This window comes from Aristolochia californica, unplaced genomic scaffold (assembly GCF_029961685.1).
Source record: "Aristolochia californica isolate CCGP_79_NKW_82.1479 unplaced genomic scaffold, dmAriCali1.0.hap1 SCAF_3, whole genome shotgun sequence".
NCBI classification, from domain to species: Eukaryota; Viridiplantae; Streptophyta; class Magnoliopsida; order Piperales; family Aristolochiaceae; genus Aristolochia; species Aristolochia californica.
Genome location: NW_027181992.1, coordinates 48,234,384 through 48,258,397, shown reverse-complemented (window position 1 = coordinate 48,258,397; position 24,014 = coordinate 48,234,384). Strand labels below are relative to the sequence as shown.

At 41.0% G+C, this 24,014-nt stretch overlaps 3 protein-coding genes across 3 annotated transcripts; 1 reads left to right on the top strand and 2 right to left on the bottom strand.

Moving 5' to 3' along the window:
• The first annotated feature begins 470 nt into the window (after positions 1 to 470).
• LOC137960000 (uncharacterized) lies at positions 471 to 5,103 on the top strand. The gene is made up of 9 exons (XM_068807441.1): positions 471 to 551; positions 653 to 799; positions 1,203 to 1,268; positions 1,355 to 1,421; positions 1,544 to 1,644; positions 3,727 to 3,771; positions 3,859 to 4,185; positions 4,295 to 4,397; positions 4,852 to 5,103. The coding sequence occupies exons 1-9, from the start codon at positions 534 to 536 to the stop codon at positions 4,935 to 4,937; spliced, it is 960 nt and encodes a 319-aa protein (XP_068663542.1). The 5' UTR covers positions 471 to 533; the 3' UTR covers positions 4,938 to 5,103.
• Positions 5,104 to 12,878: 7,775 nt separating this feature from the next.
• LOC137959847 (uncharacterized) lies at positions 12,879 to 18,151 on the bottom strand. The gene is made up of 5 exons (XM_068807242.1): positions 17,960 to 18,151; positions 15,750 to 16,017; positions 14,119 to 14,355; positions 13,745 to 13,962; positions 12,879 to 13,338 (listed from the first exon to the last, which is right to left on the bottom strand). The coding sequence occupies exons 2-5, from the start codon at positions 15,996 to 15,998 to the stop codon at positions 13,071 to 13,073; spliced, it is 972 nt and encodes a 323-aa protein (XP_068663343.1). The 5' UTR covers positions 15,999 to 16,017; positions 17,960 to 18,151; the 3' UTR covers positions 12,879 to 13,070.
• A 1,657-nt stretch (positions 18,152 to 19,808) lies between these two features.
• LOC137959694 (cation/H(+) antiporter 19-like) lies at positions 19,809 to 23,242 on the bottom strand. The gene is made up of 4 exons (XM_068807023.1): positions 23,051 to 23,242; positions 21,401 to 22,399; positions 20,320 to 21,169; positions 19,809 to 20,233 (listed from the first exon to the last, which is right to left on the bottom strand). The coding sequence occupies exons 1-4, from the start codon at positions 23,237 to 23,239 to the stop codon at positions 19,809 to 19,811; spliced, it is 2,463 nt and encodes an 820-aa protein (XP_068663124.1). The 5' UTR covers positions 23,240 to 23,242.
• Positions 23,243 to 24,014: the final 772 nt, after the last annotated feature.

Here is a 24,014-nt window from a genome sequence, read left to right as displayed (position 1 = left end):
AATTCACTTTCTCTTTCACAGCCTGCATCTTCCTGCCCTTGCTCTCACAACTCTTGTCTCTCCTCTTCCTGCACTTTTCATTGAATACACTAACACAAAAAAAATATTTTACTAAGGAATGTTGATCACAATGTACTTTACTTTCCGTAGGTAATCTCCTTTTCAAGTGCAAACCCCCCCTCATTTAGAGATTAAAGAGAAAACTTGTGTGGTTTAAAGTTTTATATAATGAAATTAAAATAATAAAAATATATATTTAAATATTTATTATTAATTATGTAATCATACTTTGAATAACTACTATACATATTATTTCCGTTTAATAAGCGATACTATATGGATAAACTTGCCACTCCTAATTTCTTAACCCGGGTTCCTGATTATTCTGGCCGGTCTGAGGTTTGACCCCTCTCGTCTGGTCGAAGCACGAGTGCCATTGCGGCCGCAAGCAGTTTTCAAGTGCCGACTTCCTCTGTAGCCGTCGCGGTGCCTCCGGTTGGGCCTTGAAGGTGACAACGAGTGCAACCGCAGCGATGGCAGAAAATTCCCAGGTATGATGTACCATCTTCTTCACCTTGAGCTTACTTATTGTTTTTTCTTGTCGTGTCATCGCCCAATTCTTATACTGATAGTCGCCATTGAACTAGTACAGGAAAATTCTGCACAGGAGCCCTTCCCTTTCTTCTCTATGCCTGATCAAAAGTCTTCAGATTTTGTGTTTGGATTCTTCGGTTCTTCCGAAACGAAGGCTCTTCCGCTTCCGCCCCCACCACCTTGCGAAGAAGTGCATCCCAAAGAGGTATATATTATTTTCGTTTCCCCCCCTACTCGTGTAGCTAGTTGCTCTTGCCGGAAGAAGGTACTCCTAGCAACAGAAAAACGGCATATGGTATGCAGAAATTTTTAAGATTGGCTGAACTTACATTCCTTAAAACAATCGAAAGGCATTGACTGTATTCATTTGCGGTTGAGGTCGTCCCAGAGTAGATTCCGTAATCTATTTCCACCTCTATTACCGGTTCAAAAAAATTCCTACTCTACTAAATTTCTTTTATTTTATATATGTTTAGTTGTTTTTGGGGCGGGGGTAGTGGTCATCTCTACTTCAGTCAAGTTGATTAAAAGATTTAAAATTGTGTTTGCTTTTCTTTGCTCGAGTTATGGTGCTACTAAAGCTCAAAGTGCTATTACTCATCAAACAGGTCTCGTCTTCCCTGAAATCCACGATGGAGTGTGTAAATTTGTATGGGGGGATTACGTTGCTTAAGGTATTCATTAACGATTGCAACTCAAACAATTCCAAGGATTTAATCAGACGAAGTTCAATTTTCTTATTCGAACTACTTTTGTACAGGGTAAGGTGAGTACTTACGACGTATTTGGAGTATCCAACTCTGATCTGGTCCCAGGAAAATATGAAGGTAAGCAAGAATATATTGGCTGGTTGCATAGATGTTTAGAACATTATTTTTTATTTTTTTTCGCTCACCTTGTGATTTTCATCACGTATATTGGTGTCTGAATCTTATAGTATTTAACACAGGTGGGCTTAAGCTATGGGAAGGTTCACTTGATCTGATTAAGGTTCTTCACTCAGAAGTTCGAGATGGCCGATTATCCCTCACAAGAAAGAGAATCTTAGAGGTGCGCTGCTTTATCTCAGGTGATAGCATGCTCTTGTGTGAAATGTTACTTTCATTCAAACTGGTCATATCTTTCCAAGGTCTGTGAATGATATGTGATGTCCACATGGCACAAGTATGGCTTCCCGATCTATTCAAGTAGCAAATGGAGAATGTTGGTTGTGATCATGGAGATATTAGTTGAAAAGTTGGAACTTATTGTAGAAAATGGGTCCCTTACATGTTTCTCTTGGTTCAAAACAGACATTCGTTGTCTTCCTTCGACTGTTCATATTGTATCGTTTACTTGGTTCCATGCACATCCTTTTTACTTCTGTCAGAAAATAATTTAAGGTTCAAAGGTTAACTGATCCTAGAGGAGCAGTCACACTGTACCTGAGAGAGAATCCGAAAACTCAAATTTACTTCTATTATCAATTGTAAGTACCAGTTAAAAAATTATATGTATATCTGCCAACCTTCTAATAAAAAGGTTTAAAATGGCATCACCAACTCCTTTTCTCCTTCGAGTGATGAGAACATTTTATTAAATAAAATAAGACACAAATAAGAGAAGATGAAGAGGGGGGAGAAACATTTACTGCAAATTGTTGGAGTTTGTTCTCCTCTTTTGTTAGTCTATCAGCTCAGCCATTTGCTGATCTGAGTACATGAGACCAATCAGAGATACATTCAGATTTATCAAGAATCTGGACAGAGATGTGACCAAATCTCCATGGGATGCCATCTTAATTCTTGCACTTGCTGATCATGAGAGCGGAGTCACCTTCAACAATGAGATGTTCAAAAGAGAAATGTCAGTTCCCAACTCTTATTTATCAAATAATCTAAATTAGGATCCTAGTTACTTATTTGACTAATTGAATTAAGAATTTCTTGCCAGTTCCCTTCTTTTGCCAGAAAAATATTTGTCTATTCGCTTCTATGCTTTCTTTCTTGCTCTATTATGGAACTCCATTGTCTCGTGAAACAAAAGGAAGGAAGAAAAAATTGAACTCGTGGGACACAATTATGCTGCATCAATACTTTTCTCATATATATTTTTGCATATCTCCAGTCCTTGCTTTCTGGAGTGTGAGCATTTTTAATTACCATTTGACAGTTTAGATTTCCTTAACTTAATTCTACATAAATTTTGGCAACCAGAAAATTGGTATTTACTTGTAATTCTTAGCACGATGTGACTTAGTGTACAAAAGAGGTTCCAACCCCAATGATTTCTTGATTTGGATAGTTTGGGATATGTGTGGGTATACTCACATAAAGTGGCTTGATTGAATAAGATCTCTCAGTGGATACCAGGATATCCTATCTCATCAAGAGCATCTGTGCAGTGCAATTCTAATCATTCGCCTGACTTGAACATTTTTCTCCTTGAGAAATAGCACATTTTCCAGCAAAAGCCAGCAAGAAAGAATGCAAGAAATGATATATACAGGCATCCTTTACTCATTTAAATTTTTTACAGTTTCTTGCATTTAGGTATCGATGGCCGTGTTTCCTGGAGATACAAACGCTTTATGCCTTGTCCCTAAGATGCTTGAGGCCCTTGCTAAACCAGCCAGCAAAATAAAAAAGAGATTCTAGGATGAGATACTTGTTTGCCACTAAGATCTCTAGAATTAGTATTGCTATGTATCTGTAAATTTTATTGTTCCTGGACTTTATAAGTCAGGTGAACTTACCAATCATCGCAGCACTTAGCATTGCTTTTTTTTTTTTTGAAAGCCTTTGCATGGTTACATCTCCATGGCAGTGCATGAAATTGTGTGGTAGTGTGATCTTTTGTGATCCATGCTTAAATCTGCTTAATATTCGTTTTCTGTGCTTGTTTAGTTGTTTGTTTTCCCTGATTCCTTTATTCTTTAAATTATGGTGGCATTCAAGTCCTTCATTTACTACCATACATGGATGATGAGAAATGCAAGTGAATTACAGTGTGTTGTCCATGTTCAAGCCAACAGCCTATCTATTGCTTATGTCTCAGAACCTTGTTAATTAACTATGGATTAGCAGGACTTTTGGAACTTCAGAGAAATAACAATGGTCTTCTTCGTGCTGATTTTTCTCATGTTCATTTCAGCTTGGTTGTGGTCATGGACTTCCTGGTATCTTTACAAGCACTGAGGTAGTAACAGTGCAGATTCACCAGGCGCTTGCCTTTGGAGTTCCTTGATTCATTGATTTATGATATGTGACATCCTTATTGATTTAGGGTGCTGCAGAAGTCCATTTCCAAGACTTCAATGCTGAGGTCCTAAGATGTCTGACAATACCAAATGTAAAAGCAAACCTTCCGAACAGCTTGGTCCAAGAAGAATCCTTACCCAAAAGTGAGGCAGATGGGGATGTAGCCTCAAAAGTGCGCTTCTTTGCTGGAGACTGGAGTGAAGTCCATAATTTGCTCCTCCCAGAAAACAAAACCACTCCAGATTCAAGTTCTAAGCAAGACTTCCAGAGTGATGGCTATGATGTTATTTTAATGGCAGAAACTGTCTATTCAATTGCATCTCTCCAAAGTCTATATGGACTTATCAAGAAGGTCATATCAGTACTCTCAGAGATCTGTTGAGTTGAAAAGAATTTGTTTTTTACTTTAAATGAATGTAATTAATGGCTGAAGTGCTAAAAGGTTTATAATCGATTTGCAGTGTCTGCGCCGCCCTGATGGAGTCGTGTACTTGGCTGCAAAAAAGCATTATTTTGGCGTTGGAGGTGGAACAAGACAGTTCTGTTCTGTGGTAGAAGAAGATGGTGAGTGCAAACCAAACCAAATTCTATCATCAGTGAAGTGGTTTTCTTCCCTTCTTTCATACAATCTTGCTACTTAATTGATTTGCCGCTTGTCACTTGAACTACTCGGCGTATCTCTATTTGCAAATGGAATAACTACATGCATTTCACATATATTCGTACAAAAGAATCCACAATCATTTTTGGTTTCTAAAGTAAGCATGATTCAATAGGTACAAAGTGGGTAATCTTTAAGAGGATGTTTTAAAACCAGCATGGTTCCATTTGTTTTATAGACATTTACTAATATTTCCACAAGAAACATAGATATGGATGGTGGGTGCTCACATGGGGGCTTTTACACGTGATTGACGGGATGCCTCCATATTTTGTTAGTCCTGTACTTTCCTGCTGGACTTCCTTTGATTATTATTTTGTTTCCTGGGTATTGATCATGGTAACTACAATCATGCAGGAGTGATGGCACCTCGCTTGGTTGCTGAAGTTGCAGATGGTTCATCAAATGTCCGAGAGGTGTGGAAGTTTTCATTTGGGCAGTAAGCAAGATATTTTTAGTTTTTTTTTTTTTTTTTTTTCTTCTGGCTGGAAAATACAAACTTTTATTCATCTGAAACATCCACAAAGTTCATGTTAGAAACCATAGTATCCTTACAATAAGACATTTTAATGTTATGGAAACCCAAGTATCAATTACATGTATAACAAAAATCGGATTTGAGAATGCATGTATCAATTACCTGTGTCAGTTTTCTTCGATATCTTGGGCAGAGTCCAAACCTGCCGCCAAAGGGAACTTTGATTTTTAGGATAATAGCGACTGAAGGACCAGCGAGCCTTTTGATACAGTTGAAATTTAGGTTGCTGAATGCATCAGAATGGAGAAACATAATTGACGGGAGGTCATGAAAGGAACCCCATTAATTGGAGGCGATGAGTCTCAAGCGTCATCGTTAGCCATTTTAAAACTTTTGGGTCAGCAGGAGGGACTCTACTCTGTCAGGAAAGTTTAATTAGCAAGGGACCGAGTAGTTGTTTCTTTATGAGAGGATAGGAATCGTCTTCTCAGCATTTGAGTTTCCGCCAAGCACTTAATTGAATGCAAAGAAAAACTGATCAAAGCACGGAGTTGTCAATCACATTAGCTCCCTGCAGCTGCTTACGACAAACAGTATTAAGAAGAAAAGCTCTCGGCAGCTCTGGTCATGGCGTCGCCCACAAATCTCAAACAAAAGTGGTTGTTCGTACTTTCAGTACATTGCCTTAAATATAATCATCTTAAATCTTAATTATCCGTCATCACAATGAACTGGGAACTTTCCTAATTCGTATCTTATTTAATCTTTAAGAATTTCTAATTACAAACGTTTGAGTCAAACTCTTGATTTATTGATCAGGTTTTGGACGTGTTTTTGAAGATCAAATTAATATTAAGATTATTCAAATATTAATTTAATTATATAATATAAATTAGACTCGACGTGTCAGTCCAGTTAGGTGGTTTCAGGTCAAAAGTCAAAAAGGAATCAGGAGGATCGACCCAGTACGTGTAACTCAGTCAAGACACGTGAGTAACATGCTCTTGATTGGCTCTAAAATTCGAGGAAAAAGAGATCAGAGAGAGCACGTGACCCTTCACCTGTAAATTTTTTTAACTCATTAGTCATAATAAATAGTTTATGGTGGAGAAGGTGGATTGGAAATCCCCAGATATTTATCTAAAATCCGATATTACCCCCGCTTCGGCTGGTAACCCTAAATTCTCGGAGAACAATGAATGCATGCGTCTCCTCCCTCTTCTTCTCCTCCTCTTCTTGTGTTTCCTTCCTCTACTCGACTTTCTCTTTAAACTACAGTTTCTTACGCTGCTTCCATGGATCTTTTATTTAATTAGGAGACGAGAGTAGAAACCCAGAAACCCATTCCACATCCTTCCATTCTCCTACATCCATCTTACTTTCTCCGTATCTTCCTATAAATATGCTAAATCCCTCTTCCCACTTCCAAGTTTCAACTATTGTCCTCTGACCTCTGACCTCTCTCCCTTCCGACTTCTGACCTACGCCTGCCCTGATCCTTGGTGGGTCTAAACTTCTTCGTCTTCTTCACGGATACTATGATGAACAACTTGCATGATCTCGATAGGTCAATGTTTCGGCCCGAATTCACCTTCGCCGACCAGTCGTATCTCGAAAAGAGAGGGCTTTTCCTCAGAAGCTATCAGTTCTCCAGGAAGAAGACCATGGTGGAGAGAATCAAGTACTCGCTGCTCGGCATCAAACGTACTGTATGTGTCAGACTCCGGGCGGTCCGGAAGTTGCACCGCTTTTTTTGTCTCAGGCTGAGGTTCAGGCTGAGACTGAGACTCAGGTTCAAGCTCCGGAATTCTAGATACCGTACCAGGGCGTTCCACCGTTTTTGTTAATATACTCAGATACCGGCGATGATCTGCTCAAGTTGTCCGGCCACTTATTTACGATATATTGGTCATCTTATCTTGTAGAGCAGCGGCGGCGGCGGCAGCAGACGAAGAAGAGGAAGAATTACGAATCGATCAACTGTATATACTCCCAAAAGTATGTAACCGCTGGAAACCAACCAGTCTAAAAAATTTTAGTTTCGACGGAAGCTTCTTTTCGAGTAAAATTCATTCAATTGTTTATTTCTTGTTCGTTCTTCATCTTCCGATTGACAAGTAAACATTCTGCTTCTGTTTGTGCCAGTTTTTAAGTTATCCTATTTTTTTCATAGCACAAAAAGAAAAAAGAAAGAGAAATAATAGCCCAAATATAAACTCGTTTACAGACCCCTCCAAAAGAAAAGATAAAGGTTCATTAAGTCTAATTGCTGAAAGAATGAATGCGAATTTCCGGTAAGCATGGCTTTCTTTCTCCTCCTCCCTTTTGTTTTGCTTCTGAAAGCTAATCTCAGTTTGAAAAACCGAAAACAGAGACTTTGAATAGCGTGACACCGCCGTCCAGTTGTAGCATCTGTGACTTTCACTTTTCTGCTGGTGCTTGGACCAGAAATGGGAACAGGAATGGGTCCAGGCTCCAGAATGTTTTATAATGTTTTCTGTTCAAAAGCAAAAACAGACAACCTACTTCTTTGTAGATGTACACGTAGATATAAATTTAAATACGATGGGGCGAAGCAGCGTGGATGACGATCAACCCCACAGTCTCAATTCTTCCTCAGGACGGGGATAGGGATCCCAATAATCAATGTATTAAATGAGCGAAATAGGATACTGAAGGAGTCGATCAAACCCAGTTCGTTGAGTTACTGAAACGGAGCATGTGTGTGAGTAAATGAAAAGTCGAGCGGGCAACGAAGCAATCCAGCGGCACGTAGTAGCTGCAGTACAATCAGAATAGCTGTCCGCGTTTCTTCACCACGCATTAACCTGAAACCAACCACTCTTTCAACTTTCAACGAAGACTTTTCTGTGTCAAAGTTGAACTTTAGAGAGGCGTGGAGAATGGTCCAAATTGGAGGAAACCAGAAGTAGACGGGAATGATTCTGGGATGGTGAAGGCCAACGGTCCACTGATTGATCTTAGTAAGGATTGCATGTGTTGTGCCTCCCGTACCAGTAACAACTCGCCGCACCTTTTTGCTGCTTCATTCAATTCATCGACGCCTTCTGAAGAAGAAACAAGCATCACCACCCCCGCTCTCTTCTCAGTTCTGCAAGCACGACGCACGACGACGATATCATTTGATGAATCCTCGTCTACCATTGTATCTCGATCAGGTTGTCAAAGATTTGTATTGGTATCAACGTGCCATCATTCAGATACAAGTTTGAACCTCTTTGGTATCTGATACCTGTATTTCATATTTAGTAGCCAGATTAAATATATCAAATCTGTTGAAACTGGTTTAAGTGTATAATCACTGATTTGTTGTTACAGCAATGCGCCAATATGCTATTTCAATAGATTTCAATAGTATAAAAAATGATTTTCTTACAATTGAAGATCATCTTACACACAGGAGAAGCTGAATATCAGTACCGTTAGAAAAATTTCTTCACTTTAATAATTAATGGTTTAGAGAGTAATTAACCTTTGAAATCAAAATTAGTAATTGTTTACGAGTTTTCATTCAAAACCGTCCATGTGTAGGTACATAATATGTCAAATTTGACCTAACTCAATTCTAGACTGGATTGCGAATGGCCTTGTTAAAATTAAGTTGATTACTATTATAACGTTCGCATTCCTTCACCAAATCATTGGGCGTGATTTATATGGCTCTATGTGATATTAACTAACATCGCCACAATCATTGCACATGTTTAACCCAAAAACCAGAGAGAAGAGATGAAGAGAGAGCATCTACGACTTGGCATTAGGAGTTGCAGAATGATGTTAGCTGAAAATGCTTGAATTTAGTGCTAGAATCAGTGTCTTCCATGTGCTGGAAACAAGCATCACTCACTGCAATGTCTCTTATATATACCCTTCACATCTCTGCAGCTGCGACAGCTCAACTGCCGGAGCAAGCTCCCTCCCTTGGTTCTTCCAACTTGCGACAGATGCGAAGGGAAGAAACGGAGATTTCACTTCTTTTGATAAATGGGTTTTCGTGAGGCAGTCAGGAGGCGGTCGTGGAGCGGTTATCGGAAGCTAACCAGCGAAGACAAGGACTTGGAAGCACCATGGAGGCAATCGGTGAAGCCTTGGATGAGTGGGAAAATACGAGGTTTCAGGGTATCAGCACGCAAGAAGTTAAATTGGAGAGCTTTTGCCATGATTATACAGCCGAGAAAGATCTCTGCAATTTATGCTGACATTGTAAACAAAATGGGACTAGATGATACTTATCCTACCGTCATCTTTTCTTCCCACTGGGGGCTTCCGGTTCTGTCGCAGCCACCGTGTTTTTTCCAGAAAGAGCGCTCGAACTAGTTCCCCCACAGAAAAATCTCTTTCCGTTCATGAATCTGGCAACTCGTTCACTCGACTCAAGCGTTTAAGATTTTGAGAAATGAACTCACTCGATTCTTCCAGCCACCCTTTCGTGTTTTTTCACAAATGAAACAACAGACGGCAGCAGGTTTCATGTAACTGTTGGCCTTTACCATTAATGGTGATTCTGTGCTTGTCTGCTAGTAACAAGTTATGAGAGATTTTGTTTGATGTCGTAAATCCAAAGTTAAAATCATCCTCGCGCAAAACACCGCTAGACAAATCTTACAAGGTCGTTCTTTTAGCATTGCAATTAAATAAATATTTTCACTAGGGTTCTTTCCCGTGGGCAGTCCCAGGAGCAAGATCATGTTGGCAATCCATGTACTAGTAGGAGTCAAAGAGCTAAAGAGTTCTCGTTAGAAGTCTTACTAATGGTGAAGCTAATATATGAAACTAAGAGAAGTCTCAATATACTTGGGCTTCACATCAGCGACTCGTCAATCCCGCCATAGCAATCATGAGATGGACGTAAGAGTCTCCCAGACTGGTGAATCCCTGCATGACGCGCCGTCCGAGCTTAATCTTCTCCCTCTTCATTTTCTTCCTTCCATGTCGCCTCCCCGTCGCCTTTACCTTCTCTTCTTCGTACTCCTCGCATTCCTCTCGAATCGTAGCTAATCTGGCCTTGAGTATATCTTCTATATGCGTACGAGACTCGGTCCTCAAAACCTTCTTGCCGGTGCACGGCACTCTGCAAAGCAAATTAGAGCCCTTTATCTTCATCATCTCGTCAATACAATCTCATCTGACTGCGTAGCCTGAACGCGGAGGCTCATTGAAACGATTCTGTAACTCGGTACAAGGGTTCTTTTTCTAATTCTTGTTATATACAGGGGAGAGAAAGGGTAGAAAGGTTGAAGAAGCCGGTGAGTTTTGTGATTGGCTGTGTCAAAAGGGAGGATTAGGCGATGAGACCCCTTTACCGAACATAAACGCATTCAATATACATTGTGGGGAAAGATGTTTGAAAGATTTGAGAACTAAATCATCCCCAGTTGCAGGACAGAATAATGGTCTGAAGGGTCGTGAATGATTCTTCTTTAGGACTGAATCATGGGACCAAGTAAGAAACTGTGCTCCGGTCAATTAAAATAACATTCTGTTCTCAATCATCAGTACAATGGGTGGATTTGTTGAAGGAAAAAGTTGAAACAGGACTCTTGAGCAGAGAAAACGGGCTCTTAGATTTGTTTTTGTTTAAAAAACCCCAAGACACTCCGTAGAGACAAAAGAGTAGAGATGATAGAATTAATCGCAGAGGGAATGGAGAATGGGGAGGAACTCTTGTTGATGTTTAATGTTTATATTTTTCATTTTATTTTTATTATTATGGACGCTTCGATATTAATTTTATTTTTTTATGTTTTTCAGTTTAATTTTAATTTTTATTTATTGTAGAAATGATAGTTTTTAATATAAACTCATATGTTATAATTTTTAAAATAATATTTCTTATACAAATTAACATTTTTTCTTTGTATAATCTATTCGATATTTTTTAAAATTTTTTAATTTTAATTTTAATTTTTTTTATTTTAAAGTTACCTTCAATTTTAGTAAGTTTAATTCAGTGTAATACAGCTTAGGCTGGATTATACAACAATAAGTATAATACAGCTTTAAAATTTGCTCTCTTTTGCTTCTCACATTATAAAATCTCCCTGATATAATCCTCAAAAAGAAAACATCTAATGCGAATCTCAAGATAATGAGTGCCCTTGCTTTATGCATAGTCAGTCTCTTAGATGCTTCTCATTTAACATAATATTGCTTTCGACATTCACCTTCTGTCGAGATTACGATGAGAGAGAGAGAGAGAGAGACAAAGGGAGGAAATAGTCCGCGTCAACAGCTCTATGACAGTCACATCTTTCAGGTTCACCTCTGACTCTCTTTTATCTGTTTCAGGTTCCAGTTCCTCTTTAGGAGTCTGTGAGACTCTGACTCTACTCCGTTTGTAAATTGTAATACTCTCCTTCTTCCCTTTCACCAACAGTGAAACAAGTCTTGAGGACAGAGACAACTCAGTGCGCAGGCAGCTTTATGTAAACACTCTTCAGTCGTAGCTCATATCCACGTCGGGAGCCAGTCAATCTCTGTGTACTCTTTGTCCTTAGCCATCGTGAAGGCTAAGCAAAGGTAGGCCTTCAGAAGCGTGAACCGATGGGTCTGAGCGTCGGCATCCGGAACTCCTCACTACACGAATAGGCATAGCATCTGGAAGGCCGGAGCACTCGCAGACGTTCACACGTGGTAATCCGGTATCGAAGCAGTCTCCGCCAACGACACGGAGATTTCGATGAAATATACCTGCTTCGTTTTCTTCCGCGGAATTTGGCCGCTCTGTTCTGACCCGATTTCACCGGAAAACAACGAGTACCCTGCACTCAAGTCCACTCCCCTTTATGTTTTCGATCGGTTTCCCGTTTTTTCTCTTCGTTTTTTTCTTGATTCTGATTGACGGGTTTGATTGCCTGAAAGTTCTGTTTGCGCTCTTTGGGGCGGTCGTCTTCTATGTCCGAAAGGGAGAATTTCGAACGTGATTCTAAGGATGGATGGTCGGGTTCTGGCGATGATCGGAGAAGCGCCAAGGGGTCTAGAAACAAGTTTAAGCGGGCGACGCGGATGGCTTTGTTTGCGTTCAGGAAGGTCAAGAAATTGTGTACGAAGACAGCCTCTTCTTCCGAGTCTGTTAAGGGCCGTCATTTCTGTTTCATGCCGCCCAGATCGTCAAGTTCTCCCACAAGGTCTCAGACAAACGAACCCGATTATCAGGACCTCTCATACGAGTTTCTGAAAACATTGATTCAGAAGAATGATTTCTACTGCAAGGAATGCAATGTACACATGGATGAATGACTTCGAGTGGAAAACCGTCTATAATCCAACTACTGCTTTGGATTGTACCTATGATCGGCTGGAATCGGCTCAGAGAGAAGCGGCACGGCCATTGAAGATTGAAGTCGCCCCGTGGCCTCAAATTGGATAAGCTGCCAAGGGAGGAATTATAGCAACCACGAGAGGGTACGGAACCCGCGAGTTCACTGCTAAGATCGAATCATAGTTTAATGGATTGCCATCAAACCGTGGTTTGATTGACGATTGGGAGAATCCGTATCTTTTTCTGTAAATAACGAACGATTACGGATAAAGAAGACGGGGAAAATTATCTGTTTTCAATCAATTCTTTCTTCCAAGATTGCAGCTGGGAACTGAGAGTGGAAAAGAAAAGGATACTCCTGCTCACTGATTACAGATTGGCAACGGTCTTGCTGTAAGACCGGTGAATTTTGTATTTCTTTTTTCTGTTTTCTGCTTGAAGTTATTCTTACCATCTAGTAGGGGAGATTGTTTCCACTTTCCAGTTTTCATGATGGGTTCCATTGTTTCAAGTCTTTCATTTCTCAACTTCTGCAGAAGCATTTTTTTTCCTTTTCAGAAAAGCTAATGATATGCAGAAACCTACCTCCAGAACTAGGGCTGAAGGGGCCGAAGCTAACAAAGGCAAGAATTAAATCCCATAGGGAGAAGTGCTGATCACTCTCAATACCAATATGAAATTAATGGGCTTTACCCATGTGCAGAATCTGTTTGTTACATTAGTGAGTGTATTTGGTATCTATATGCATTTCTGTACTTTTGTTACAGAACCACATTCATGGCTATTATATGTTACCGTATTGGGAGAGAATGCATGCTAAGAAGGCAAAGATGTGAGGCCGAGAGAGTGGTTTGGTCTTTCATGAGGAAGCTTCTCCATCTCATATCCAGGACGGCCGGCTGTTTCTTCGCTGCTAATGCTCTCCTTCGTCTCTAAGTCATCCAAAGCTCTTTTCGCATAAACGGTGAAGAGCACTGTGGTGATGATTGCTATAATGAAGGAGATAACGTTGTAGACAATCTCAACTGTTGTCATGTGATGATTGCTGTATTTCATGTCTGCCAGTGTTCGTATTAGCCGTCCACTGCACCCGATTAGGGAAAAATAAAACAATCTCAGAAACATCTACAGTGCAGGTTCATAAAAAAAGTAAACAGGCTCCTGGCCTATGTAGAGCAGAAACTCAAACAAATTCACTTGCACACAACATGAAGACAAAAATTTACATACAGAAAAGTAGTATAAAATTATAAGAGCTTTACGAAAATTGATTTTTATGTACAAAAATACCAATACCAGTTTTACTCAAAAGATATGTATATGCGATGCTCAGATAAAAAAAAAAAAAAAAAAAAAAGTAAATAGACTATCAATATTTCTAAAAAACAAATACAATCTCAAAACCACATGACCAGAGATTAGTCATTTCCTTTTGTCCTACGCTGTGGGAAGGATCATACAATGCTTAAGAAAATCGGGAGGTAACTGACCTATATATGTAAATGAAGGCCTCGGGTATCATTCCAGCAATTGAACCGCATATATATGGTCCAAATTTCATGTTAGTGACCACAATGATGTAGTTGAAAACTGTGTATGGAAACGGTGAGACCCTGAACAGTGCAACCACTCGAAATTGATGGAACCAACTGCCTTCACCAGCCAGCCTGATTACAGCAGCCTTCTGAGGCCACCTCTTCAACCATTGCTGTCACATTCAAATGGGAAATCATTGTTAATATCACATTTTGATGCAGATGAACAACAGTCCAAATAACATGAATCCCATGCAGACCCTGCATAGATACACTGGCGTCTTCTCTATAATATCATGAAGATGTTGAAGGAGGAGGAGATTCCTTACATGGATGCGATCACGGAATAACAACCCAATTAAATACGGTAACACCATTCCAATGGTAGTTCCCACCATGATTATCACAAATCCAAGACCATATCCAAAAATCATTCCAGCCAGCCACATTGATGGTCCAGATGGAATCAGGAGGACAGGGAATAATGCTAAAGAGGCAACAAGTACAAGAGCAAGAATGGGCCGTCCAAAAGTAGTTGCTTCCCACTGCATGATTGGGAGGAGTACCTAAAAAAAAAAAAAAAAAAAAAAACGAAATGGATCAAGCAGACCGATGACAAATCAGGAAGTGGTTAGAGGATTGAATCTTAAACAATGACCAGTTTTACAGCCAATCAGGATAGTGAATTATAAATCCCTGTAGTTTATAACCCACAGACAGGACAAACTTTTGATTTATGATAATATGCATGTGGGTTATAGAAAATGAGAGAAGTTCTGAAGTCCAGGTTCAATGAAAATTGAGTGGAAAAGTTTTTCGTTTCAACAAAGGCACTCAAAAATTAAGTCTTGGACTGTCAACAGAGCAGAAATTCTGTGTGTGCATGTGAGTGTGTTTGTGAAAAACTACCAGCTTTGTAAAATTGATATTGTACTTGGAATAGCAAGTTCATGATTCCATGAATTTGGCTCGAATGGGGGTACAAGAAGCCTGTGAGATCGTACTATGTACAGAATTCAAGTCTCCAGAACAAATAATCTTATTCATACATCCTTGTAGTAACCAAAATATTTCACATTGTGCAACTCAATCTACACTGTCACATTCATCAGTGTACACAGTACAAATAGGACCCACAGAGGTGGTCATTGAGTTCCAAATGTTTTCCCAATTTATGATTTTATTTTCATTATCAGAATAGCTAAACTGCTAAACTTTGGAAAGGCCATTTAAAAAGTCACATTTAGGAGATAATATAAGGCCCACACAAGATTTTCTTTTTTAAAATCTTGCCAAATGACAATGTGAGAAGATGATACATAACAACCAGCAACAACAATAACTGCTCTTGCTACATGGGAAAAGGGGACTCAATTCCTGAGTGCAGGCAATAGTAATGAACATCATTTCATGTTCTGTTTTCTTTTTCCGTTTCAGTAAGATTTTTTTTTTTGAAATGGTGCTGGATAAGAAATTCAATTACAAAAACTAAATCAATATTGGCGAGCATGGCTGAACAATACAACAGTTGTAAATTGAAGCGGTCCTTCAGCAACTCATTAGAAGAAACTATTACATTATTGCCCTGTATATTAGCAGTCGCAAATTCAATCATACTATTGACATTCATATGGTGCTCCCCCTTCATATAATAAAGACTATCGACTATGTGCTGGCAGTTTGAAGCATCGGTCAATTTATTATTTGGAGGAACTTGGTACCAAATTTGATTTAGTTTTAGAAAGAACAAAAATAAGCAACTGGATTTTCTTCCCACATGAGTGGTTCAGTACCTAACATGGGCATTGACTGCTTCCCTGGTACTTCAATTTCTGATTCATTATAAATATTATTAAAACCTTATTAGTTTCATAGTTCTCAGGAACCGTTCATGTACTTGAAAAATATCAATTAAATACAACCATAGCATAAGTAAAACAAGCACCAGAGTATGAAATACCTTTTCAAGGATAAACGGAATTCCCCACTTCAAAAGAATAGGAATAATCACTATCAAAGCCAAGCAGCAGACTAAGACCTTCAACCACCACATGACTGAAGCACGCTTTGTTCCCAACTGAGATTGTAAGTCATCAGCTTCACCAAATCTAGGTTCATTGCCAATTACCAGTCTCACATACTCACTATCTTCTGCCTGCCTGTCATTATTAGTGGAGTCCTTTTCAAACCCGTCTGGTGGACTTGACATACTTGTGAATCAAAAGTACCTAATGTTTACAACGAAAAAGTGAATAATTTAAGCGACGTTTTTGTATAAAAAAAATTTTTATTCGTGCAAATGGATTTCAGTGCAAAAGAACATATTCAATAGCCAAAAGCAAGGATACTTTTACCCAAAAAGTATTCAAAATAAAAACGTAATTACTAGAAATAAACAATCAAGGCATTGTGTGAACACTCATTGAAAGTGTGATTCTTAGGTATTTACACAACTATGAACCATGAAATTGAACAATCATTTAACCAAATTCATGAAGTGGTCAGATATAAAGAAGAAAGTCCATGCAATGAAGGTCTTTCAATACAATAAAACAGATTTGCTGGCTGAACCAGAGTTTAACTACTTTCAGGAGAATAAACTAGATGAAATTATCTGGTCTCTGGAGCCTCTTGAAGACTTCTCCACAGCCTCTTTGTGTAAAAATCTATTGAGTCCATCAGTCCACGAGGAACACGAGGCACGAAGAAGATTGCTCTCATGGAAATTGGTAGCTCTTCCAGAAGTTCAGTATTTCATCTGGTCTGCCACTCATTAAAGGATTCTAACATGTGATAATTGCAAAAGTGTGACTGCCCAATGATTAACTCTCTGTGCATATTCTGTAATTCAGCAAAAGAAAGAGTGGGCCAATCGATGATTCATTTTCCTCTCAGCTTGCAGATTTGTGGTTCGGTTCTGCAGAAACTCTGATTTAACTGCAGTTTACCCTCCTCTTTTACAGCTCTAATTGCTTAGAATTTCTCTACAAGCCTGTCGCTTACAGGATTAATCCTCTGGAAAGCCTCTCGTGCTGCTGTCCCATGGTTAATGTGGAAAGAGCAAAATAACTGGACATTTAACAGAACAGCATCTTCAATGGAGAGCATAATTGAAAATGTACTCCAGACCATACTGTTTTGATCAAATACCTATGGGGGATTCCCACCTAAACAATTCCTCCCCCCACAACCCAACAAAAAAAAAAAAAGAAGCATTCTGTTGGAAATTGAACTTCAATGAAAGCTCCTTTTGTAATTCAGGACTGGCAGGCATTGATGGGCTCAATAAGAGGTGATGAGGGTTCCATTCGGTTCGTATTCTCTGACCCTACCGGCTGGAAAGACTCTGCAGACGCAGAAATTAGCACATCAGTAAGGTTGTCAGTTGTTCTTCAAGAATTTTTCTGCTCCTCTAATAGTTGAGGGAGATTCTGCTCCTACAGCTCATATTATCTTCCAGTAAAATATGCTCCTTGAATATTTTGAATTTATTTTCCCACTTTCTCAAATATCACCATTCCTTGAAGGAACAGAGAAATAGACAAGTACGTAATGAGTCAGTAAAAATGATTGTAGTCTGTCTGTAGATAATGGATGGACATATATATGGAGGTACCAATGTATAAGTCCATGAATTGAGGTTCCCAAACCGGTAGAAAGACGTAATTCGACATCCGATGAATTTTCGCTTTAATAACAGCAAGTCGAAGTACACTATCACCAGAAATAGAACTCTTCTCCCGCCCAATTAAATTATTTTTACTAAGACAAAGAACCTTGTTCCTAACTCCCCTGTCTCCATAAACCCTTGAAACTACTCGTTCCAAGCCCACAACGCACCTCAACCTCCATAAACTCCCAATTTTCGTTATGCTAATATTATCTGATCATCGATCTAACTACTCCTTCAGCCAGATAACAGCAGAAATTTTGTCGAAGAGCTGGGATAGCTCTAGGTTATATAAAATCAAAAGAAAAAAAAAGGGACCTCCGACAGAAGCAACCAATACAACCGTACTGACATCGAGTGTAAAGAGACAAAACAAAAGAAATTAACCAGCAAACAAACATATAAGATTCTACAAAAGAAGTGACACCGAGTCGAAATATACTCGATTGAACAAAAAACGAGAAGCAGACTCAGAGTACAAAGGAATGAGCCTACTTTACCTTTTGCAAAAATCGGTTAGGAAGATCTTCGGAGACAACCAGAAGGAACCCTCGAACCTGACTACGCCAAAGGAGAAGATCTCGTGAGATTTAGAGGATATCAGAGAGACGTTAGGTGCACGAAGTTGGAAATTTGACGCTGAATGCTGGCAGCTATGGATTTGGAGACAGAACGGTTCAAAGCTTATATGATGTACAAAATATTTTGAAAAAACGAATGAAGCGAAAAGCCTACGCGTAAAATTCCAAATTGATAAAAAGAAGAATCATTATCCTCTTTTGTGTAATGGCTTTAATACCCTTTCGAGCCCTAGACCGGCTTCTGAACTGGAATAGCGTCTGGGCCCGGTTCAATTATTTAATCGACAAAATATTGTCAGTTAAAATGTTAGATTTGAATAAGGTTATAATTATCTTTTTTATCTGAAGAACTAAGTTATTATTTATTTAAAAATAAAAAAATTATCTTGTTAAGGGAAGTTTATTTATCATTAAAAAAATATTTCTCAATTAAAATTTTATATTTTCTGCCAATAAATTATTTTAACTATATTCCGCCAACCAAGGTTTTTTTTGTTACGATAAAATTACAGTAAATTGGCCCAATTTGATAAGTAAATGAAGGGTGTGAGAGATTTTTAAATCAGGTTCATTTAGCTAATCCAGCTCGAAATTTCTTAACAAGAATGAGACGGAGGATAAGATAGTCCAAACCTTGTTTTATATAAAGAAATATAAATCACCGGGTCACTGGCTCGAGGAAAACCAGGTAATATCAGAATTCAAAAGAACACAGCGTCGAAGTTTGAACGATGGCAGTCTGGATTCTGGAAACATTTCATTTGACTGGGAATCACAACAAGAACAATGCAACTGGGTTGGGAGCTGATGCAATAAGATCTCCTTCCATTAGAAAATAACTAAAAACCAGGTGGTGGGTCATAGAGCTGTAAACCTTCTCTGATGGCTATATCTTAACAATATTTCGTGCACAGCAGATGCTTTTTTCCTAATCTATCTGGAATGTTTCTTTGAATTGAAGCAATTTTTTTCCTTTTCCTATTCAGTTTTCCTAACAGCAGCATACTTGCTAGCTTTGGAAGCGACTATGATCACAAGGGAGAGACAGCAGCTTTGGAAATTCCTGTTCAGTTATATGATTACTTGATTATTCAACAATCTAAAGGTGATTTGTTAAACAGGTAGACAAGTAAATGACTGTTGATATAGTATTTGAGAGACAGGAGCTTAACTCTGATCCTCCAAACAGTGGGTTTGAAATTGAAAGCGATCAGACAAGGCAGCCAAACCACTAGAAGTTTTCAGGTGGATAATAACAAATAAGAACAAAACATTCAAATGAATCATTTCTAATCTCTGAAGCAAATGATAAGTAATTAGTTCCATCATGTTGTGCTTGTTTCTTGCAGCTTTCGATCAGATTAACTTAATTTTGGGTGAGGACTAAGGACTGCAGGTCGCCTTCTGCCACTACCAAAGCTAATATCCCTAGAAAAGAGATGGCACAGTACAGGTTTGTTTGAGTATTGACATTCGGATCGAAAAAAAAAGAAAAATAAAAATAAAAATAAAAGAGTATTGACATAGATTTCGAAAGGAAGCCGCGAGCTGTGGGCATCCAAGAACTCTTTTCCCGCCGGTGGATGTCTCGACCTTCATAGAATAAAAAAACTTCTAGAGCTGCAAGCCAGTACACCACCACACGCAACCTCGTATGAACTGGAAACTCCAATGCAAGCATACGCATCCTGTGTTCGTCGGTTCATCTTTCCGGTTGATCATGAATTTAGCACGAAAGCAGAGGACTTGCGTTGATCACTTCGCTGGTTTAACCGATCATGCTATTAGCTACCCGAGCTTGATTGAAGGCGGCGTTGTTGGTGATTCCGTCGTGAGCCGGCGTGTCCGGCACCTCCTGGCTCTCTTCCACCTCTTCCACCTTCAAACTCTGGTGGGATGCTTCGTCGTACTGTTGAATCACTAGCACGGAAGCTCTTGTGAAGAAGTTGGAGGAAGCCAAAAAGCACCCTACCGGCCCCAATTCCGGGCAGTCTGTTCTGCTCTCCAGTGGTACCGTCGGCGTCCTCCGACCAACCAAGAATAGGTTGCACTTGTTCACTCCTTCTATCCCCTCGATAACCTCCTCTTTGCTTCCGACTTCCTTTTCCTCGATTGAGATGGAAGGTTTGGCGGGTATAATCTTCGTCTTGAAATAGGTGATGCACTCCTCGTCCAACTCTTTGTCGGATTTTCCTGCACAGCTTCAACGTTTATATATGTATCTCGTTGAATCGTAAGAAACGGGAAAACGGAAAAATGATTTGTTAGAGAATACAAACCTGTTTCGTCTTGGTCGTTGACAGTGACACTCTGGTCGGCGTTCCAGGTGAGGTTCTTTCCTGCCGCGGGTAGGAACCTCAACACGGTAAGACCAATCCCGGGGTGCTCGGCGATACGGGCTCCATAAGTCAGGGCCTCGCGGTCATCTCTGCCGCCGAAGAAGAGAACGACTGCAGAGAAGGAGACGTCACTGGCGGAGACCTGGGTGGAACCGCCGAGTCCACGGTCGACGAGAATACCGACGGAACAGGGGGCGTAGAGCAGTACCCGTTCGTTGACGTGATGGAAATCCTGACCCAGGGACTCGAGGACACCATCTAGGCGCTGGTGCTTGTGGAAGGGGAGAAGGATGAGGGAGGCGCGCTTCTGTTGGGCGCTGGTGCAGACATCCTCGTGGATGGTGGAGAAATCGGAGATGGCAGTCATAGGCCTGATGGAGACGCTGCTGAGCTGCTGATAGGCCTCGAAGGCGACGACGATGTGGTCTTGGCCGTGGCGCTTCTTGTTCCAGAAGGGGAGGCCGTTGAGACGGCTCTTGTGAACCATAGAGATGGCAGAAGGGCGCTCGGAGAGCTCCATGAGGTGCACGGCGTAGACGACGATGCCGCGGCGGCGGGTACCTCGGGACGACTCTATAAGGTTGATCATGGTGGGGATGTTGTGGGTACTGTGGAAGCAGGCCAGGATGCGAAGCTCCGTGTTGACGCCGTTGGCTCCCTCTACTGTGCGATGCTTGTATGGCGCCACTCGCCGGGCGGGTTTGTAGATGGCCATCACCAATGGGGTCGTGATGAAGGTGGTGACGAGAGCCATCAGCACCAGGATCGCAAACGTCTGATCATTCAATACCTGATCCACCACATTCAAAAGTTGAGGCTCAGTCGTTTCAGAGTCTGAACGGTGCAATCGCTCGGCCGCGCTCAAGAAATGTGGTAATCGGCATAATTCACCGCAGCCAATGATTGAGCCGGGCGATTGACTTATTTGACCGCACGGTTCAGCACATCCTATTTCGCCGGGACATACAAGTTTTGTAACTGTACGAGGAAAGACGGAAAGTGGAGAGATGAACGAACGTACCTTTCGGTCCTTGCCGATGTTGAGAACGATGAGCTCGACCAAGCCTTTCGTGTTCATGAGGAAACCGAGGGCAAGAGACTCCCGGCTGGAAATTTTATAGGCCATGGATACAAGGACGGTGCCTCCGATCTTTCCGGCGCATGCAGTAAAGATTACCAGACACAGAAGGCCCCACGACTCGGCGCCGCGGATGGTAGCGACGTTGGTTTTGAGTCCACTCGAGACGAAATAAAGTGGAAGAAAGAGGCTGGTCACCAAATCCTCAATCTTCTCAATGAGACTCCCGGCGAATGGCCCCTCCTTTGGTAGGACGATCCCAACTATGAAGGCCCCGAACAGGGCGTGTATCCCGATCGTGTCGGTCACGAACCCCGCCGCCAGCACCAGCGCCAGAGTCGCGCAGATGTAAAGCTCCTTCACCGGTTCTCCCTCTGGCGACCGTCGGGCCATCCACGCCAGCATGGGCCGGATGGCGAAGGCGGCCAGTAGCACGAAAGCGATGCCAGCCCCCAGCACGTAGAGGGACACCAGAGGGGAGGTATCGCCGGAGAGGGCGATAGCGAGGGCGAGAAGGATCCAGGCGGCGACGTCGTTGACGGCGGCGGCAGACATGGCCATCCGTCCTACGTCGGTGGTGAGGAGCTTGAGCTCGGCGAGAATGCGGGCGAGGACGGGGAAGGCGGTGATGGAGAGGGCGACGCCCATGAATACGAGGAATGGGGCTTGGGCGACGTCCTTGGATACGGTGGAACGTAGCACGACGGAAGTGCCGATGCCTAAGACGAAGGGAAGGCTGATGCCGGCGAGGGCAATAGCCAGTGCCTTCTTGCCTGTTCGCTTAATGGCGTTGAGGTCCAGCTCCAATCCCACCAGGAAGAGGAAAAACAGGAGGCCGATGTTGGCCAATGTGTCCAACACCGTCAGACTCCGCTTCGGGAACACAGCATCGAGGAATTTTTGGCTGCGACCGATGGCTGATGGACCCAAAAGGATCCCTCCCTGCAACACGTACAGAAAGTCATTACCTGTCTTAAACACGGATACAGTAACCAACTAGGAGCTAATCATTTCGACATTTTTCAAAAAAGAATGACGAAGTTCCAAGTTTTTTAAGCCTGGTATTTTAAACTTTGACGCTGTAACAGAAAGGTCTCTCCTGCAAGTAATTACAGGCCGTTCCTACTGTAAGGGATAGAGATTCGGCGAATTAAACCCCTCCCATGCAAAAAAAATTATGGGCACTGGCAAAGTCAAAGGCAAACCGTAAAAACATTAAAAGGTTTCCAAAACAAGACGTGCACCCGAGTGATGACGGAAGTCAGCGCTCAAGCGAGTGTGTCTTTGCACTTTCAAATTTCTTTTTCTGTTTCTTTTCGTACAGAAAAGTTTTATCTAACTCTACAAAATTCAACTCCAATCTTAATTCTTGATGCAATAATCGGCTTAAAAAATGTACTTTCAGTCTAGAAATCTTTATAATGCCGTTTCAAATTCGTAAATAAAACTCTGCAAATACAGTTTCAGACATGGAAAAACTGAGAAAACAAAAAATTTCTTCGTTGTGGCTCTCTCTTGTACTACATAAGTTAAAAGGGTTAGAGAACTAAGATCATAGAAGAGATGGAAAAAAAGAAAAGAAATGGATCTCACGATTATTTCCGCAATGACTCTAGGTTGACGAAGTGGCTTGAGAAGAAAAGCGAGAGTCCTGGTAAAAAGAACGACCAAACAGATCTGAACAATGGCGAGAGGGAGCGCGTAATCGAGTGGGTTGTCGCCTTGCCACGACCCGTTCGAAGTGGCCTTCATCGGAGCCGGGCACACGTTCGTGGTGGCCATCTTCGCAACTCACTGCAAGAATCAATTTCTGCATACAAGACGGATCCAAATCAGAATTCCAACGAAAACGAAGAAGAGGAATAGAGGGCGACGGAGAAATTAGGAACGCAAGACTTGAGAGAGATAAATACCCCTGAGAAATGGCGGCGAGAAAATCGGAATCGGGAGATAAAAGAGGTATCGGGGTATCTCTCGCAGGAATGGTAACGTATGTCGTAATAAGTGCAGGACAGGAAATAAGAAAGAGAGAGAGAGAGAGAGAGAGAGAGAGAGAGAATCAGTATTACCTGTAAATAGAAAATCAAGTAACGTGATCGAGGAAGAGAGTGGCGAGTACGAGGAACTCAAGAACGCAAGAACTCAAGAACTCAAGAACTCAAGACGAGACCAGAAAATAACCGCTAATTCAAGCGAGGGGTCTGTGGAAGCCATTACCAGTCGTCGTCGGTTCCATTGTTGATACTTGAGAGAAGTGTACACGCAAATTTATAGGCTTCGATTGGGAGATTCAGGAGGGGCATCTCCAATTACTTTTGCTTCTGTTTTTTCAGGAGTTAACAAGTGAAGGAATCTAAGTATAAACATTGGATCTTGGACTCACCGCGCCTCCATCTTGGACTGGAAGTATAAGCAATTTAGTTGACATTTTCTTGGTCCACTATTTTTTTTTTTTTTTTGTTATCCTTCGTAGTCGGGTTTTATTAAATTTATCATGGTCTAAGTCTAAACTTCCAAAGAGACTGCGTTAACCAAAACCCTTAGTCAGGATTAGATG

What these genes read in the sequence shown, in the direction of transcription:
- LOC137960000 (XM_068807441.1), top strand. An exon ending in GGGGGATTACGTTGCTTAAG is followed by an intron (nt 1,269 to 1,354) that starts GTATTCATTAAC and finishes ACTTTTGTACAG; the next exon opens with GGTAAGGTGAGTACTTACGA. An exon ending in CAAGAAAGAGAATCTTAGAG is followed by an intron (nt 1,645 to 3,726) that starts GTGCGCTGCTTT and finishes TGTTCATTTCAG; the next exon opens with CTTGGTTGTGGTCATGGACT.
- LOC137959847 (XM_068807242.1), bottom strand. Translation starts at nt 15,998, where the DNA reads ATGTCAAGTCCACCAGACGGGTTTGAAAAGGACTCCACTAATAATGAC. An exon ending in TATTCCGTGATCGCATCCAT is followed by an intron (nt 13,963 to 14,118) that starts GTAAGGAATCTC and finishes TGAATGTGACAG; the next exon opens with CAATGGTTGAAGAGGTGGCC. An exon ending in GCCTTCATTTACATATATAG is followed by an intron (nt 13,339 to 13,744) that starts GTCAGTTACCTC and finishes AATCGGGTGCAG; the next exon opens with TGGACGGCTAATACGAACAC.
- LOC137959694 (XM_068807023.1), bottom strand. Translation starts at nt 23,239, where the DNA reads ATGGCCACCACGAACGTGTGCCCGGCTCCGATGAAGGCCACTTCGAAC. An exon ending in GAGTCATTGCGGAAATAATC is followed by an intron (nt 22,400 to 23,050) that starts GTGAGATCCATT and finishes TACGTGTTGCAG; the next exon opens with GGAGGGATCCTTTTGGGTCC. An exon ending in ACATCGGCAAGGACCGAAAG is followed by an intron (nt 21,170 to 21,400) that starts GTACGTTCGTTC and finishes GTGGTGGATCAG; the next exon opens with GTATTGAATGATCAGACGTT.